Source organism: Chiloscyllium plagiosum, unplaced genomic scaffold (assembly GCF_037043375.1).
Source record: "Chiloscyllium plagiosum isolate Xiang-an unplaced genomic scaffold, Cpla_swu_hap1 HiC_scaffold_27, whole genome shotgun sequence".
Taxonomy (NCBI): Eukaryota; Metazoa; Chordata; class Chondrichthyes; order Orectolobiformes; family Hemiscylliidae; genus Chiloscyllium; species Chiloscyllium plagiosum.
In genome coordinates, this window is record NW_028270165.1 from 70,115,614 (window position 1) to 70,135,398 (window position 19,785).

Genomic DNA, 19,785 nt, shown 5'->3' on the forward strand with positions numbered 1-19,785 from the left:
TGGTTCTATTTCCAAAGTAGGAATTTATAAATGTCACATGTATTGACTGCCTACAGATTGTGTGCTTTTTGAACAAAATAGAACGTATCTGCAAACAGAATTCTGCAAATGCAAATTCACCCCTTAGACTTATATGTGTGCGCGCGGACACAGTGAGAGTGTGTAACTATGTGTGTGTGTGCTTGATAGAGTTTGTGCCTGAGTGTGATGGAGTATATGCCTGAGAGAGGATGTGGGCGTGGGTGTGAGTGCGGACTGTGTGTATGGGAGACGGTCTGTCTGATTGTGTGAGAATGTAAGACTGTGTACATGTGTGTGTGTGTGTACAATGTAGTGGGGCCACCTATTGTGTGACATTAACCCAAGGTCCTGGTTGAGGCCGTCCTCATGGGTACCGAACTTGGCTATCAGCCTCTGCTTGGCCACTCTGCATTGTTGTGTATCCCCCTTGGAGGACTTTGTGTGGAAAAGCATTCACTCAGTCTTCCATCCTCACTGCAGGCAAAGTATTTACATTGGACAGAAACCATTCACCTGTGTGGGAATGGATTTACTCAGTAATTTAATCAGCTAACATATCAGGAAAGTCATAAATGTCTACAGGGCTTCAATTCTGCTGTTATTAACATCCAGGAATACCAGCCTGACAATATTTGCATTATTTGTACTGAAGTTAAAAATGCTTGTGCATGGCTAGTGTTTACTATTATGGAACTGTTTCTGGTAATTTTTTAAAGAACCTTTTTAAAAATTGAACCTGCAACAAAGAATAGTTAGAGATCCACTCTGCAGAAATGAGATCTGTCATTGAAGCCAAAGTCAATACCATACTGAAGCAGCATAAACCCAACAGCTAAAACACTGCATAATCTGGAAGTGGCTAAGAAAATTGTGCAGAAGAGAGAGAGTTACTGTGCAAAGAATCACTTGATAAGGTTCTATCAAGTAACCCAAACGGTGACAATGAAGATCTATATGCTATGCATGATGGGATTAAAAGTGTCCTTGCTCCAACCATCACCAAAGTTACTTGCCTGAAATCAGCAAATGCCAGACCTCCCACTTGCAGCACAGCAAAGATGTCTTACTGGATTAAACAAGACTAGGAGCTGTTCTCCTGTGAAATGGGGGTTTCCCAGTCTCCATTTGATGCTCTCCCACAGACACCTGTCAAGGGTTGAATTGGACAAGTGAAGGCAGACTTAAGGATGATAATGGCATTGATCTCTTTGCAAGAAGAGAGGCACCAGCAAGGATGGAATTCCAGTTGAACTAATCAAGTACAGAAAGTTCCATCTACTGTCACAATCCTCATGACCTCTTCTCTATTGGAAGGACAGAACCGTTCCACAGGAAACACATGATGCAAACATCATCTCAATTTACATAAAGGTTTACAGAGAGATTTGTGAAATTTCTAATCATGCAGTGTTGGATCTGGGATGAACAGTTTTATAATTTAGCGATTGTGGAGAAGTGGAGAGAGATGTTACTGAGTTGCAGCTGGGTGTTGTCTGTGATAGTGTGTTACCTGGCGACAGCACATAGGTCAGAAATATCAGAGTTCAAGGACTTTAGAGAGGAGAGGGAAACCTGAGATACAGCATTAGCTTGCTGAGGACAGTCAAGGTTTCTTTAAATAAGATTTGGAGATTTAAAGGCATGATGGACAGAATGAGTGGAGAGAACGAACTGTTAAAAATATTGGCAAATATGGGGAGGTTGGGTGGTCTGCTCTGCATGTTACTGGGAATTGGGTCAGTGGAGCAGGAGGTGGCTGTAGTCCACAAAGCGAGCTCCGACAGGGGATGAAGGGATAAAGAGTAATTGGAGAAAGATGGGAATTCTGACCTGAGGGGGAAACTTTAGGCAGTGGGGACCTGTGAACTATTGGAAGGGAGGGAAGCAGCAGTAGTAGTTGATTGGATTGTCTCAATCCAAAGAAGCTCCAAGAGCTCCTCCAACTTGATGGAGGTGAAGATTGAGGAGACAGGGGAGAGTGAGAGCCCCTCAAAATGAAACTTTGACAGACTAATACAGAGCTGATTTATTTGACTTTTATTCAGCATATTAATACATAGTATTGGATGTTATCAACATCAATGAGCATAATGAACAAGGTTGTTTCCAGGAAGTAGCTAACAGCAACATGCTGTCACTTGTGAACTCGCCGGTGTCTCAGCAGGTTGGAAGAGTGAGTGAAACCCTTCCCACACTCCATGCAGGAGAATGGCCTCTCCCCAGTGTGACTGCGTTGGTGTACAATGAGGTCCGATGATCGCTTGAACCCAGCCCCACAGTGAGAGCACCTGAACGGTCTCTCCTCAGTGTGAACACGCTGATGGCGCATCAGCTCCCCAGAACTTTTAAAGCACTTTCCACAGTCAGGACATGCAAAAGCTCTCTCCTCAGTGTGAACATGTTGGTGGTGGATCAATACCCTGGAACTTTTAAAGCACTTCCCACAGTCTGAACACTTAAAAGGTCTCTTGTCAGTGTGAACTAGCTGGTGGGTGAGAAGGTGGGATGACTGAGTGAACCCCTTCCCACAATTGTTACAGGTGAACGGTCTCTCCCCAGTGTGGATGCGCTGGTGTTTAGTGAGTTGAGACGATTGCCTGAACCCAGTCCCACAGTGAGAACACCTGAACGGTCTCTTGTCAGTGTGAACATGTTGATGGGATGTGAGATTGCTGGAACGTTTAAAACACATCCCACAGTCTGAGCATTTAAATGGTCTCTCGTCAGTGTGAACATGTAGATGGGACATCAATTCTCCTGAACTTTTATAGCATTTCTCACATTCTGGGCATTTAAATGGTCTCTCCTCGGTGTGAACACGTTGATGGGACATCAATTTCCCAGAACTTTGAAAGCATTTGCCACAGTCTGAACACTTAAAAGGTCTCTCATCAGTGTGAACACGTAGATGGGACATCAGACTGCTGCGACTTTTATAGCACTTCTCACAGTCTGGACATTTAAAAGGTCTGTCCTCAGTGTGAACTCGCTGGTGTCTCAGCAGACTGGCTGAGTGAGTGAATCCCTTCCCACACTCAAAGCAGATTAATGGTCTCTCCTTAGTGTGAACCCACTGATGTCTCAGAAGGTGGGCTGACCGAGTGAATCCCACACCACACTCTGAGCAGATGAACACTTTCACTCCAGTGTAACTGCATTTGTGGTTAGTGAGGCCAGCTGATTGACTGAAGCCTTGTTCACATACACAACAAGTGTAAAGTTTCTCCCCACCGTGAATGGGGTTTGTCCATTCCATGTTTAAAATCCGATGAAACTTCTGACTTTGAAAACATGGAGCCTCTGAGATCCTGATGTGATGCTTGGTTTCAGACACCCGGTTGCAAATCCTCCCTTTCCAATGTCCTGTGAAGTTTATTGAAAACAGAACAGTGTGAAAGAGAGACAACTGACAAAATCACAAAGGGAGGTTATGAAATAGAGCTGAGTGTTGTCTGGTAATTTTTGGGGCAGACACTAGGAACACCCGAGCATGAAAGCTACCAACTTGGTAAATAAACCAAAAATGCCAGCTGGTCTGGACTACACAAGACTTCGGCTTTAATGGGAGGAAGGAGAAAAAGATCAAGAGAATGAGGGAAGAGCAAAAGAGATAGAGCACGATAGAGAAAGAGTGCATGGTGGGGGAGATCACAGAGAAAGTAGTGGAGGAGGGAACAGAATGAGTATCAGAAATGAGAGAAAGTGCAGTCAGGGAGAGAGGCAAGAGTGTGAGAAGGGCAGCCACAACATGAAGGGTGTGAGAACCTGAGAAGGGAATGGGAGTGTGAGCATGAGGAGAGATGGAGGAAGAGGATAAAAGGGGATCCGAGAGAATGAGACGGTGATCAGAACATTACAGGGTTGAGGACGAGTCAGGAGGCTTGACCTTTCACAGTCTCCTGGTCACTAGGAATCTGTAGCCCCCACTGTCTGTCCTGGTTCTTTACAAAGTCTATCTAATTATTTTCACAGACTACTGTAATAAGGCAATACTGTCCCATCTACATGTACTAAAATAAGGTATATCTACTGTAATAAAGCAAGAGGTGAATGGAAAGGTTTTCCATTTGGTTACTTATCAGACCAACTCACCCAGTGATTAATCAATAACGCCATGTACTCAACATATATTAAGTATTCATTGGCTAGTTAAGTACACAGTACCTCAGGGTTAATTCAATAAATCTCCACTTTCCATACCCTACCATGGCAGTATTAAGGTGGGGCCAAGTTAACACAAAAATAATGAAATAGCAAAAGTTATACAACATTTGCACATCTCCAAACACAAATGCCAGTCAGATCATTGACACTTCTCTATATTCCAGAGAAACAACAGTGACAAAAGCCATCATGAAGGGAGCTGATGATCTGGTAAAAGACCACTACCTTGCTTGCTACCTACATCACAACACTAAGCAAAAATTGAAAAAAAAAACTGAAGATGCTGGAAATCAGGAACAAAAGCAAAACGTTACTGGAGAAGCTCAGCAGGACTGGCAGCATCTGGGGGAGAGAAATCAGAGCTAACATTTTGGGTCGAGTGACATTTTCTCAGAATCATAGTTTCTGTTTTTGTTTCCTTACCAATTTCTCCACTCCCAAAACACTGTACAATCACGGCTCAAGACAATTTGGCTAAGTCGGATTGTTGTGCCCATTGGAATCCCATACTCCATCGTGACTCATTAGACTCATGACCAGTTTCTGGATCAGTGGTGCTGGAAGAGCACAGGAGTTCAGGCAGCATCCAAGGAGCTTCAAATTTGACGTTTCGGGCAAAAGCCCTTCATCAGGAATAAAGGCAGTGAGCCTGGAGAGATTCCAACCTCCAACAAAGCTCAGCATCCACCCAGCTATAGGCGTGGAAAAGCTTTGCCCAAATCGATATACTAGACGGAACTATCAACTGCTTCATTGGACGTGAAGCAACATCAAAACCAAAACCAAAGCTGTCAGATCAAACAGCAAGTCCACAGGATAAAATTAAAGTAAAAGAAACAACAGCTCAAGGTAACAGCTCACTGCCACTTTATTGAGGTCATTTGGGGATGGGCAATAAATGCTGGCCCATATCCACTGAATCAATTTTTTAAAAAGCTGCAGTTTTTTTTTTATTTTTTTAGATTACATTACAGTGTGAAAACAGGCCCTTCGGCCCAACAAGTCCACACCGACCCGCCGAAGCGCAACCCACCCATACCCCTACATTTACCCCTTACCTAACACTACGGGCAATTTAGCATTTTCCCTGAAAACATTTTAGAAACCCCTGTCTTTCACACTTGTATTATTTCTGTAGTGTTTTGTTCCTGCTTGCGTTGCTTCCCATCCCCATCACATGAAAATTAACAAATCCCTAGGAGTACAGTGACAGGCCCTTCAGCCCAACGAGTCCACACTGACCCCTCCAAAGAGTAACCCACCCAGACCCATGTCCTATACACTGTACTGTACTTACCCCTGACACGATGGGCAACTTAGCTTGGCCAATTCACCTGACCTGCACAACTTTGTTAGAGGAAACCCACGCAGACACAGGGATAGTGTGGAAACTCCACGCAGACTGTCGCCCGATTTTGAACTGAACATGAGTGCTAACCACTGAGCCACCGTACCGCCCCAAATGTTTCTCTCCCTCCCCCTTGTGGTGAATGTCCCGCATCTCGGCGCATAGGAGCGTTGCGCAGGCGCTGTAACCACCTGGAGTTTAGAGCATGCGCAGTGACGGTGAAAACAACCGCCAGAAACGCCGCTGTTTCTGGTCCGCGCACGGTGAGGCTGCGAGACGGCGGAGGGAGCGCCGGGCGGGCATATTATTTGCAAACGCTCGCCGAGTACCTCAAACTTCGATTAGCAACCGGAAAGTCCCGAATTCACGCCCCTGGGGCCTTCACCCGGGATCACATCTCGGGTAGCGGACGCCATCTTGGCTCCGAAGGGAGCTCGGCGCATGCGTAGTCAGTTTGGTGACGCACGGTGGGCGGGATTTCAGAGCGTTCGGTCCCACCGGGTCCTAGCGCGCGACCATTAATCTCAGAACAATTAGCATCTTCAGCCGCTCCCAGGCGATGCTGCTGAGTAGCGGGAGAGGCAGGAGGATTGCAGAGTTACTTGAAAGGGCGGATCCTCAACGTTCAGTGACACTGTAGCTTCACATCAGGGGTGTCATCAGAAGGAGGGGGCGGCTGGGTATTTCAAATCCACTTGGATGTGCTTGTGCTTGTGCTGTGATTTGTGGGGCTCAGACGAATACGAAAGCAAACAGAAGTTGCTGGAAAAGCTCAGCAGGGTCTGGCAGCAGTTGTGCAGAGAGGTCAGAGTTAACGATTCGGGTCCGGTGACCCTTCCTCAACTGAGCAAGGGTCGCCAGAGCCGAAACATTAACTCTGATTTCTCTGCACATACGCTGCCAGATCTACAGAGCTTTACCAACAACTTCGTTTTCTTTTGTTTCTGATTTACAGCTTCCACAGTTCTTTCAGTTTTTATTTCGATGATCAGGACCGCTTTGTGAGTTGTGGGGGTGGGTGTTTAAGTGGCTGAAAACAAGGAATAGGTGCTGGAATATGCTTTTTTGTCCATCGAGCCTGCTTCGTGAGACATTAAGATTGATATGACTGTGGATTCTTGCATGATGTTCCCTATGCCTAGGCAGTCCTGGCAGGGGAGAACACAATATCACTGGTACATTGGTGCCAACCACAACTGCTGCGTATCTTAGCATACAGAGTGTTCCATTAACTACATTCTGATTTATTGGAAAGGTTCCCTTAGCTTACCTTGGCAACTTGGTTGCTGAATTTGACTTCTTTTAGTTTGCCTGAATCGCTTGTTTTGGGGAACAAGAGATGAATGAATATTCCATTGAAACTAGAAATTTCTGTTGTGAATTTCAGTCCGAGCTGCTCATGACTTCTAACACTTTTACAAATGATTCTGAAATCAAACATTAAGATCTGACTGATTTACTCAATTCATCTGGAGCTGAATATCATCATCCTTTCAATATAGAAAGAGAAACAATTTGGGAATCTGTTTGGGAAAAGATTTAAAACAGCCACGGGAACGGCACCAAGACGCAGACATACACCTAAATGAGTGTTCTTGTGATTTGGCTGTGGAAGAAGCTTTAATCAATTATATAGCCTGAAAAACATTACTTTGTGGATGTAACTACAACTGATCAACTAAGCTAAGAGGTACAGCACACTCGCATGCTGGAAAATACATGTTCTGTAGGAAGGGATTCAATTATTCATCTGTGTTGGGAATTTATCAAGGCATTCACATTGGAAGAGATCTTTCACCTGTACTGAGTATGGAGCTGGATTTTTTTCATTTATCCAATGTGCCAAGAAACCAGCTTGTCCACTCTGAAGTGTGAATGATTAAATGTTCAGACTGTGAGAAGACCCTTAAAACAGCAATGACTTGCAGAAACACCAATACATTCAGCCTGGAGAGAGACAATTTAACTGCTGGATTTGTGGAAAGGAGTTCACTTGTTCATCTAATCTCCTGAAACACCAATGAATTCACACTGGTGAGGGGTCATTTCCCTGCTGTGTGCATTTGAAGGGACTCCGTGTCATTCACCCTCCTGCTGCACCAACAAATTCATGTAGCAGAGAAGCCGCTGGCATATGGGAAGGGATTCACTCAAGCATTCATCATGCAGATACACCGGTGAGAGAACTTTCACCAGTCCACATGTGGAAAGAGGGACACTCGGTCATCTCACCTTTTCAAACACCAGATAGATCATGACTGACTGCAGGGGATGGATTCTGGTGCTACTGTTGCTCATGATCACATATCCAGGACTGAATTTGTGAGTTAATCCTAAGGAGTGTAAGAAATATGTCCCAGACTCTGTCTTGCATGGTTCCAAGGTCCTAGATACAGAAGAGAAAGCTTCTTTATGATAGTGCTGAGTCCCTCAGAAGGATGTATCCTTGTTACATGGGCTTTGCCAACACCCCTCTGTCTCGGTCAGATTACCTTCGACCCGTCTAAACATCAGTGTTCACATGCCCAGTCTGTTCACCCTCTTTTCGTAAAACTTCCATCCCATTCCTGTCCTTCATTTGGTAAAACCTTCTCTTAACTGATTCCTTCAAGTCTGAAAATAACTAATAATTTTGGTGCAAGGATTTCAAATGTTTCTGCAGTGACCATTATTAGGTAACAACAATGACATTCATTTTTTGTAGAACAGTAAAACCTCCCAAGATTTTTCATAGTTGACCAAAGTCTTGATCAAAGAAGTTGATTTTATGTATTTTAAAGAAGGAGAGACAACTTGAGGCTTGGCAATTCAAAGCACAGCCCCGATGGTGGCATGATGTAGGTGAGGGATATGGAACTGGGTCAGAAATGAAGAAGCACAGGGCACTTGGATTATGGAGGAGATTCCAGAGGCTGACAACTATGGAGACAGAAGGTGTCTCGATGGATCTTCAAGCATGACTCTGAAATGAATCCATTCAGGTCATGACCACGGTTGTGCAGGAAATGTTGGCTGCCTTAAACAGGATAAGAGATAGTGAGGGCTCTGGGGCTGAAGGAGATTACAGAGATAGGGAGGGTGGTGAGGCTGGAGGAGATTGCAGAGACAAGGACGATTGTGAGGCCAGAGGAGATTATACTGATAGGGAGAGTTGTAGGAGCTGTCGGAAGTTACAGAGATAGGGAGGATTGTGACATTGGATTACATTAGAGAGAAAGAGAGTGTTGTTGGGGTTGGAAGAGGTTATAGAGATAAGGAGTTTTTTTAAAAAGGAGGAGATTATAAAGGTAAGGATGGCTGTAGATGCTGAAGGAATTTATAGTGATAGTGAGAGTCACGGAGCCATAGAGTTATACAACACCAAAACAGAGTTTTCATTCCAAGTCCTGAAGAAGGGTAACTTAACCTGAAATGTTTACTCTGATTTCTCTCCATAGATAATACCAGACCTGCTGAGCTTTTCCAGCAATTTCTGTGTTTGCTTCAGTCCAATTCATCCGCACTGACCACATGTCCCAATTTGACCTAATCCCATTTACCAGCATTTGACCCATATCTCTCTGAACCTTTCCTGTTCAGAGACTCATTCATACGCCTTTAAAATGTTGAATTGCACCAGCCTACACCACGTTCTCTGTCAGCTTGTTCATCTTTTGTGAAAAGTTGCCCTGAAGTCCCTTTTAAGTCTTTCCCTCTCATCTTGCACCTACGCTGTCAAGTTTTCCTGGGAGGGAAAAGGCCTTAGCTATTCAACCTATCCATGTCCCTCATGATTTTATAAACCTCGAAAAGGTCACCCTTCAACCTCCAGTGCTCCAGGGAACACAACCCCAGCCTATTCAGTGTTTCCCTTGAGCTCTAACACTCCAATCCTGGCAACATCCTTGTAAATTTTTTATGAAACCTTTCAAGTTTAACAACATCTTTCCAACAACAGGGACCAGAATTCAATGCAGTATTCTAAAAGCGGCCTAACCAATGTTATGTGCCGCCACAGTATGACCTCCAAGCTCCTACACTCAGTGCACTGGCCAATGGGGGCATCGTGCCAAACCCCTTCTTCACCATCCTATCTGTGACTCCACTTTCAATGAACTATGCACCTGCACACCAGGTCCCTTTGTTCAAAAACACCCCCTCAGGCTTTACCTTTCAGTATATAAGTCATGCCCTTGATTGCCTCAACAAAGTGCAACCTCTCACATTTATCTAAGTTCAGTTCTACTTGCCATTCCTCAGCCCATTTGCCTATAGGATTAAGGTCCTGTTGTACTCTGAGATAAATGTCATCACTGTGCACGAAACCATCAATATTGGTGTCATTTACAAACTTACTGTCCATGTCTAGTTCTGAGGCTTGAGGAGATTACTAGGAAAAAGTAAGGACTGCTGGAGATCAGAGTCGAGAGTGTGGTGCTGGAAAAGCACAGCAGCTCAGGCAGCATCTGAGGAGCAGGAGAATCGACATTTCAGGCATAAGCCCTTCCTGATTAAGGGCTTACACTGAAAACGTTGATTCTCCCGCTCCACAGATGCTGCATGACCTGTTGTGCTTTTCTAGCACCACACTCCACACTAGAGGTGATTACTGACTTAGGGAAGATGGGAGGCTGAAGAGGATGACAGAGATAGGGAGGGCTGTGAGGCTGGAGGAGATTATAGAGATAGGGAGCATTGTGAGACTCCAGGAGATTATCATTCAAACAGCACAATGGTGTTTTTACAGCACATGCATGGTACTATTCATGAAGGCAGTTTACCACCTCTTTGTCCAAGTCAAATAAAGATGGACAATAAATACTGGGCTGGACAGCAAAAAGCTATGCCATGTTTTAATTAAAATTAAGATGGGTTTCTGTTTTGTGGAGAGGTAGCAGAAACTCAGATAATTCTCTTTGGAACCGAGATGGTTAAGCAGTGAATTAGAAAAGGTGTAGATTTGTTGAGAGCATATTTCATTTGCAAAGAGAAATTATCAATATTGTCACCATGTTTGGTAACCACAGACCACTGCTTTCAAATAATTGGCAAATAATTCAGGGTGAAAATGAGAGGATTCTGGGAATCTGAACGTCAGCTGGACGCAGATTTAGCAGTTACACGCAAAAGAGATTTGTAATTTCACTTTCTAAGGAAAGATTTTGCAGGCTTACGGCAAAGAGTAAGGGAGTTGGGATAGACTTTCGAATGAGACAGTACAGCCCCAATGGGCTGAATGGCCACTCCCCTTCTCCCCGTGGCTCTGAGATACCTCGCCATTCACAATGGACGGTGAATACTCAGACCAGGGCCAGCAGTGAGGAACGCGACATTCCAACGTCACAACGGGGCCCGGCTGACTGACGGGTGGTTTCTGGCCAATGGAAGAAAGGGGGCGGTTTGGAGGACCAAGCCGTTCGCATCTAGTCCTCCAACCAATCAGTGTGAGCGAGGGGCGGGAAAGCGGTACGGCCCGTGACCAACGGGCGCGCCTGGCGTTTTTATTGTGTGTGTGTGTGTGGACCGGTAGAGTTCGCCAATGAGATACTGCGGAGACCGGGCGAGGAAGTGGAGTGAGTTCTGGATTGGGATGGCGTGAGCCTCTAGATCCGGTTTAGAAGCTCCTGGACGAGCGTTTGCAGCAGACGGAAGGAACAGCTGCGGGCCCCTGACGGTAACAGAGCCCGCCTTAGCCGCCGCCATCTTTACTGGGGTAAGGTGCCACAGCGCGCATGCGCCTGCCTCTCCCTTGGGGTGGGGGGCGGGCGATTTGAACAGGAGCATTTACACTGCAAACTGGGAGAACCCAGCTAAATGTATGATTTTTCGAGATCTCTTTGCTGGGCTTTTCTTTTGTGAACTCATTTTGCAGGATATTAATTTGCAGAGCGGGATCTTCAAGCAAGTTCTGACCAGGATGTGAATATCATTGTCATTTAACTGTGAAAGGAAAAAGGTATATGTAGTGTTTTGTCTGTGGGGGGAAAAAAAATTATCCTTCACGTTTGCAGTTCAAAACCAGCAAGGTGTTCAAATTGGTTGTCAGATCACCCTTGGAGCATAAGCTCAAGTCTGGGCGCTGTAGGCGGGGAAGGAGATATTGCCCTGAGATTTATCCAAATAACTCCCCATCTCTTTGAAAGAACTGTCATATTTCATCCGAATCACCTGTTTCAGGATTTTAACCCACAATTCCTCATTCTCAAATACCTTTTTAAAATTCCTCATGGACTCAAATTCCAGCATCTTTTCGGCTGGAACGTTCCAGAACTTAGGCAAAAGTGAGGACTGCGGATGCTGGAGATCAGAGTCAAGATTAGAGTGATGCTGGAAAAGCATAGCAGGTCGGGCAGCATCTGAGGAGCAGGAAAATCAATGTTTCAGGCAGGAGCCCTTCATCAGGAATCAGAACGTTCCAGAACTTGACAACTCTGTTGATCCTAAAAGTGGTGCTTTGGAGTTGGGTGGAAACAGAATGAGATGAGACAGGGAGAGGGTGAAGTTTCAGTTTGGGGAGTTCAGAAGTTCTTAATGGAAACGAGTGATTGGTGAGTGATACCTGCAGAGTATTTTCTTACTGATTTGAAGCATAATACATCAGCTTTTGAAAAGGTAGAGACTTTCAATTATAATAGTGTTTGAAACAAGGGGAAGATCCTTCGCTCAATTAAATTCTCTCAAAGGGAGGAACTGGCGTAAATTACAGAAAAGTCAGAGAAGAGACCTCAGAGCCTTGCTGTGCTCCTCTTGCACAATATGGGAAGTGAGGGTCACTTCCAGTATTCCTGATGGCTACATATGCAGTAAGTGGGTCCATCTGCAGCTACTGGCCAACCACTTTTCAGAGCTGGATCTGTGGGTGGGCTTACTATGGAGCATTCGCGATACTGAGAATCTCATGGACAGCATACCTTTAATGAGTCGATCAAATTGCAGGCAGATTATACAGGCAGAAAGCGAATGGGTGATCATTAGACAAAGCAACAACTCAGGAAGAAAGTGCAGGAGTCCCCATTACTCATCGCCCTCTCAAACAGATATACGACCTTACATACAGAAGGGGCTGGTCGGGCGTGGCCTCAGGGCGATAATGTCAGGGCTATAATGACAGGGGCTTCAATAGTAAGTGATACAGGCAGGCCATTCTGATGCCTCAGGCATAAATCCAGGATGGTACTTTGCCTCCCTGCTTCCAAAATCAGGGATGTGGAGCAGCTCCAGGACATTCTGGAGCTGGAGGTTGAACAGCCAGTGGTCATGGAAGCAACGATGTAGGTGAACAAAGGGATGAGGGTCTCAAAGCTGAATATAGGAAGATAGGCGATACATAATAATTCAGGACTTCAAAATGTAATGATATCAGACTTATTCCCAGTGCCGCGTGCTGACGGGAGCAGGAATAAGAGGATAGATCAGATAAATGTGTGGCTGGAGAAATGGTATACCAGAGAAGGATTTAGGTTCTTTTGGTGGGGTTTTAAACTAGTGTGGCTGGGGAATGGGAACCAACGTGCAGGCTCAAATGGGTCCGATTCAGATCAGGGATTGGGAGGTAGAATATCAGTGATGCAGTCAGCGGCTCAGACAAAAGAAAGGAGGCTTTGAAAAGTATCAGTATCTCTGCATACATCAGTCCTGACAACCCAGGAATCAGTCTGGTGAACCTCCTTTGTACTCTCTCAATAGCCAGGGCATCCTTCCTTGGGAAAGGGGAAGAAAGGTGTATGCGAGACCCTGGTGTGGTCTCACCAAAGCCCTTACAGAAACATATTCCTGCTCTTCTACTCGAGCATTATGAAAGCCACTGTATTATTTGCATTTTTACTGCCTGCCACTCCTACATGTTTACTAAAGGAGAGAGTCACTGAGAAACACTGAGCAAATTGGGGACAAACGTAATAGAGAGTCGTAGAGCTGTACAGCATGGGAATGGACATTTTGGTCCAACTCGTCCATGCCAACCAGATATCTCAACCTGATTTACAGATTACAGATTTACAGTTTTACAGATTACATTACAGTGTGGAAACAGGCCCTTCGGCCCAACAAGTCCACCCCGACCCGCCGAAGCGAACCCACCCATGCCCCTACATTTACCCCTTACCTAACACTGCGGGCAATTTAGCATGGCCAATTCACCTGACCCTGCACATCTTTGGACTGTGGGAGGAAACCGGAGCACCCGGAGGAAACCCACGCAGACACGGGGAGAACGTGCAAACTCCACACAGTCAGTCGCCTGAGGCGGGAATTGAACCCGGATCTCTGGCGGTGTGAGGCAACAGTGCTAACTACTGTGCCACCGTGCCGCCCATCTTGTCCCACTTGCCCCATTTCTCTATAAAAGCTTACTGTTCATGTACCCATCCAGATGCCTTTTGTGTGTAATTGTGTCTGTCTGCACCACCTCCTCTGACAGCCTCTTTCATACACACACCACCTTCTGTGTGAAAGGGTTCGCTCTGAGGTCCTTTTGTTTAAATCTTTCCCCTCTCACCTTAAACCCACGTGCTCTAGATTCTTCTCCCCCTCCCACGGGGAAAAAGCCCTGTCCATGTCCTTCATGATTTTATAATCTTCTATAAGGTCATCCCTCAGCCTCTGATGCTCCAGGAAACAAAGCCCCAACCTATTTAGTTCTGAGGAAGGGTCAGCGGCCCTGAAATGTTAACCCTGATTTCTCTTCACAGGTGCTGGCTGAGCTGCTCCAGCAACTTCTGTTTTTGTTGCCCTAGCCTGTTCAGTCTCTCCTGATAGTTCAAACTCTCCAATGACATCAACAACCCATGTGACCTTTTTTTTCCTGAACCCTTTCAAGTTTAACAACTTCTTTCCTATAGCAGGGAGACCACGATTGCCAAAACTGGTCTCCTATCCACTCCACCCTCTCCTCCCTGACCTATCACCTTCAGCTCCTCCCCCACTGACCTATTGTACTCTATGCTACTCTATCCCCACCCCCACCCTCCTCGAGCTTATCTCTCCACTCTTCAGGCTCTCTGCCTTTATTCCTGATGAAGGGCTTTTGCCCGAAACGTCGATTTCGAAGCTCCTCGGATGCTGCCTGAACTGCTGTGCTCTTCCAGCACCACTGATCCAGAATCTGGTTTCCACCATCTGCAGTCATTGTTTTTACCTAACCACTAATCTACACAGCTGCAACATAACCTCCCAACCCCTGCATTTAATGCACTGACCAATATAGGCAAGCATGCCAAATGCCTTCTTCAGCACTCCTGTCTCGGTACAATGGACTTGTTCTTAGACCTTCAGAGGAATTGAAAGGTATGCAAAGAAAACAGGATTCAGTTGTAGGTTGTTATAATGCCTCTGTTTCATGCCTGTCTCTCCCACCTCTATCTCTTTGTGTAGTTCTGTGCAAACACTGGCTGGCTCCCTTCCCTGAAAGAGAGTTATCAGCTAGTTTGGTTATAATGATAATCCAACAGTTTCCCTCAGTGTCATCTCCAGAACAGACCAGATTAATTGCTCCCAGTGTCACAGCCTGTGTGTTTTTCTGATTTCTCCCAATGCAATTGTTTTGTGTTTGAAACTTTGATTTGCAATTAGAGATTTCAACTGAAACCACATCCAGATCTGACAGTCACCCTGTTTGTCATAATCTAATTATTTCAGGATTTTGAACAGTGAAAAAAAAACTACCATTCACATCGAGGAGAAACACGCGTTGTCCGTGTGCGGAGGAGTGAATGAAGGTTCGTCGGAAATGTCCAAACGCCAGCGCAGTCACACTGGGGAGAGACTGTGGAAATGTGGGGATTGTGGGAAGGGATTTCTTTACCCATCCCAGCTGGAAATGCACCAACGCAGTCACACTGGGGAGAAGCCATTCACCTGCTCTGATTGTGGGATGGGATTCAGTCAGTCATCCAGCCTGCGGATCCACCAGCGAGTTCACACTGGGGAGAGACCATTCACTTGCTCCCACTGTGGGATGGGTTTCAGTCAGTCATCCAGCCTGCGGATACACCAACGCAGTCACACTGGGGAGAAACCGTTCACTTGTTCCAATTGTGGAAAGGGATTTGCTTCATCGTCCAGCCTGCGGAAACACCAACGCGTTTGCACTGGAGAGAGACCATTCACCTGTTCTGAATGTGGGAAAGCATTCACTCGCTCGTCTATATTGCTAGAACATCAACATGTTCACTCTGTAGAGAGACCATTTGCTTGCTCAGATTGTGGGAAAGCATTCGCTCAGTCGTCCAAACTGCTGATACACCAACGAGCTCACAGTAGAGAGAGACTATTCACCTGCTCTGAATGTGGGAATGGATTCACTCATTCATCTAATCTACCAGAGAACCACACAGTTTATACTAGAGAGAAACTATTCACCTGCTCCACTTGTGGGATGGAATTTGCTCCATCATCCAGTCCGCAGATACATCAGCTCGTTCACACTGGAGAGAGACCATTCATTTGCTGTGTGTGTGGAAAGGGATTCACTCGGTCATCCCACGTGCTGAGACATCAGCAGGTTCACACGGGGGAGAGAGCATTCAGCTGCTCAGTGTGTGGGAAAGGATTTACTCAGTCATCCCACCTGCTGGTACACCAGCGAGTTCACACTGAAGAGAAACCGTTCAACTGCTCCTGGTGTGGGAAGCGATTCACTCAGTCATCCACCTTGCAGATACACCAGCGAGTTCACACTGGGGAGAGACCATTTACCTGCTCCCTGTGTGGGAAACGATTTACTCAGTCCTCCAACCTGCTGAAACACCAGCGGGTTCACACTGGGAAGAGACCATTCATCTGTTCTGAATGTGGAAAAGGATTCATTTGTTCATCGGAACTACTGGAACACCAGCGAGTTCATACTGGAGAGAAGCCATTCATCTGTTCCAATTGTGGAAAGGGATTTACCAAATCATCCAACCTGCAGAGACATGAGCAAGTTCACACTGGGGAGAAACAGTCACTCAGATAATTCACCTGCTGATACACCAGCCTGTTTGCTCCACAGAGAGACGAGTTCATTTATTTTGCAGGCAGAAAGGGATTCACTCTGTTATCCAATACTGTTAATACACCAGTGAATTGGCAGTGGGTGGATCCCATTCACTTGCTCTGTCTGTGTAAAAGGATTCACTTGTGGGATGGAATTCACTCTGTTATCCAGTCTGCAGACAGACCAACCAGTTCACACTGGAGAGAGACCATTCACTTGCTCTATATGTGGAAAGGGATTCACATGGAGCAGCTGAATACTCTCTTTCCCCCATGTGAAAGGGCTTGCTATTTGCTAACACATCAGAAAATTCACAAAGAAACCACAGGTGAAGGACTTTGCTATTACTCACACCACAGAATGAACCTTATTCCTTGGGCTGTTTGTTAAAGGTGCTGATATGGTATATAAAATGCTGATACCATTGTGTATCTGTAGGATAGGTTTTGAAAATGTTAACAATGTTGTATACATGACAGTTACACTGGGTGAAGACTGTCCACCTGCATAATGTTTGTAAAGTGAGTTTCTGGTTCATCATGACTGGTTAAACAACAGTGAGTTCCCTCGGTGCTGGTGGGACGATGCGGCTCCTTCAACATGGTTATGGTGTCCTTGGCTTTTTCTTTCCCCCAGAGAGACTGTAAAAGACTGGAAAGTCTAACTTTGAAGGGTTTATGTTAGATTAAAGCTAACAGCTATTGCCTCAGGCAAAAGGCTTTAATTTTTTTCTTTTAAAAGAAACCACTTGTACAATGAAAATGGAGTGAGTAGTTCTCTCAGCTCTGCTTTTCTCTGGTTTGATTTTTGTTTTAGCAGTCTGGCTATTCAGTGAAGACAGTCAGGCAGTTTTTGAAGCTGCTGGATCCAAAGAGTCAGGTCCATGCTGGTAGTCTCCCTCTGACATCTCTCCTGTAAGACCCTGTGTTTGAGATTACCTTTTGTGCCCAGGGATGTTTATGGAGATTGTTGCAAGTATAGGGAACAGCATCATTAAGTTGGTGTAGTCTGTTGGGTTTTTGGATAGGTTAAATTATTCGGTATTCTGTTCTCTTTTTTTTTGTTTGTGTTTCACTCGGTAATCTTGTAAATAAATTCTGTTTTGTTTAAAACTAAGTAGTTTAACCAACTTCATCTCTCTTGGAATATCTGTGTTCCACCTGCTTAAAAAAACCAGCAAAGTTAGGGTTTACGCTACGTTCTTGTAATGTTTTGAGATGGTCTGGTCCATGACAATTGGATTATGATGCTGTTATTATTCAAATCCAAAATGTTTTCTGGACCTGTTTCTTATGATATTTGTAAACCTCACAGGTTCAGTTATCCATTTGGGATAAAAATAAGGCCAATCAGCTTTTTGTTACAACTAATTTGCATCAAGTCTTTATCTTATTTCTGAGGCATTCTGAATGCTTCAGTCAGTACCCTTCACATGAGCAGCTGGGAAAAGACACATCCAGAGTGAGATATAGGTTGGAATACTGGAAATGTAGTTACCAGTGCTGTTGGGGCACATGCAACTTTTACTTGGTAAGGGGATGGGATCCAGAGAGAATTTCCAAAAGAGTAAGAAGGATCAACAAGACATCGACATTACAGACCAGTTAAGGTACAGGAAAGTTTGAAATGGTTGAATATCACCTTCTTAGGTACCTGAACACTCTCACTGGGGAGAGACCATTCACCTACTCCTTGTGTGGGAAGAGATTCAGTCAGTCATCTCACCTGCTGAGACACCAGAGAGTTCACCAGCAACTGCAGTGGGTGGAAATTTGCTCTTACAAGTGTCTAGGACTTCACTTTGCTCATGGGGGTTTGTGATTACTGATGTTGATTTAACGTTGGCCCAGTTATAGGTGTTAATCCTCTGGATGGAATTCAAATAGACCATCTTTGTGCCGATGACCAGTGTGTTGTCTTGTTGAGACCTTTACAAGTGAGTTCCTTTGAAAGGCTGGTCCCTTGTCTCCTCCATTGTCACCTCTGACAGCACGTGCAAGGAGTTCATGGAGCGTCTTTGTCAGTGAGATTGAGAAAATCTTCCCTCCCTTTCGTGAGCCCACCAGGGAGGGGTTTTTAATGGCACAGTGGTCATTTGTTTACCTCTCAATCAGGAGACCTGGGTTCAAGTCACACTTTCGGAGATAGGTAATTAATATCTCTGAGCAGTCTGTATAGAAAATATTCACAGAACACCAGGCCAGAATGTCTTACAATTGCCCCTGATCGAGTCTTGAAATGGAATCTTCCTCTTGTTTCTCACCTGCCAGACTCTCGCATTGCTAGGTTTGTCCAAGAGACCCTCCTGCTGCTCCATTGACCCTATCCTCAATAAACTGCTCATCCCCCCCCCCCCCCCCCCCAGTGTTCCCACATTCATTTGTTGTTTATAATGACATTGTCCTACACCTTCAGCTCTGCTCCCTCCTTTCTATTGGTCAGCTGCTGCTGTCAATCACCTGGAAGCCTTTGTGATCATGTGTTGTATGAGTGGGTCCCGCAATGCTAACCAGTTGTTGCAGTCGGGGTAAGTGCCACACAAGTTGGGAGAGAGAAAATTCATTCAACGCACCCACAGCATCTGTCATTGGTAGCTCCCTCGCTCTGGGAACAGGACCCAGAGGAATGGACCTCATCCTGGGGCAGCGACTGAAGCATGGCTCGCATCAGAGGATAGGGGTGGGAAAAGAACATAAGGTGTTCCAGTTTGGGCGAAAAATCAATAAGGCACTGATCAGGAAGGAAAACTTGGGAGGTGTATGAGGAGACTTCACCAACTCCCACGGGGGACCCCAAACTCTGAATCTGACTCATTGATTTGATTCTTGGTGCAGACAGGAGCTAGGGACCTGGATCCAGAGGAGGAGATGGAGGGAGAGAGCTCACTGGAAATGCAGGAGAGAAGGGAGGAGACGGGATTGGATTTCAGCTCAGGGAAGAGTGTGTGTGTGTGTGTGTGTGTGACTGGGATTTACAGCTTTGGGTGAACAAGAGAGGAAAAAAATGTTCCAGTTAATACTGACTGTTGTGAATTTCCATTCTGTACTGACAGTGTTGACTTTTGTTTAGTCTGTTGTAGGGTACTGATGGAATGGATTGAGATCTGAGAGTTTCTTGATCCGAACATCATCAGCTTTTGAAAGTGAAAGGAAAGGTGCTCATACTGTGGACAAATTGTGACTGCAAAAGTATTGAGATGTACACACACATGTATCAGTGACTGTGGAAAGAAATTTAATTACAGGTTCACCCCCATATCCATGGAATTGTTTTCCGCGATTTCAGTTACCCGCGGATT

The 19,785-nt window shown here is 45.3% G+C and overlaps 3 protein-coding genes across 3 annotated transcripts in view; 2 read left to right on the top strand and 1 right to left on the bottom strand.

Moving 5' to 3' along the window:
- Positions 1-2,042: 2,042 nt before the first annotated feature.
- LOC122543592 (uncharacterized) lies at positions 2,043-6,104 on the bottom strand. Its single transcript, XM_043682409.2, has 2 exons — positions 5,863-6,104; positions 2,043-3,384 (listed from the first exon to the last, which is right to left on the bottom strand). The coding sequence occupies exon 2, from the start codon at positions 3,275-3,277 to the stop codon at positions 2,156-2,158; it is 1,122 nt and encodes a 373-aa protein (XP_043538344.1). The 5' UTR covers positions 3,278-3,384; positions 5,863-6,104; the 3' UTR covers positions 2,043-2,155.
- A 310-nt stretch (positions 6,105-6,414) lies between these two features.
- On the top strand, positions 6,415-17,863 carry LOC122543590 (uncharacterized). The gene is made up of 2 exons (XM_087974843.1): positions 6,415-7,855; positions 15,149-17,863. Exons 1-2 carry the CDS (start codon positions 7,788-7,790, stop codon positions 16,464-16,466), a joined length of 1,386 nt encoding a protein of 461 aa, XP_087830969.1. The 5' UTR covers positions 6,415-7,787; the 3' UTR covers positions 16,467-17,863.
- The window catches only part of LOC122543593 (uncharacterized), a 34,410-nt gene continuing 25,736 nt past the window's right edge, over positions 11,112-19,785 (top strand). The window contains exon 1 of the mRNA XM_087974873.1: positions 11,112-11,225. The gene's annotated coding sequence lies outside the window, so the exon portion shown is untranslated. The remainder of the gene's footprint in view (positions 11,226-19,785) is intronic.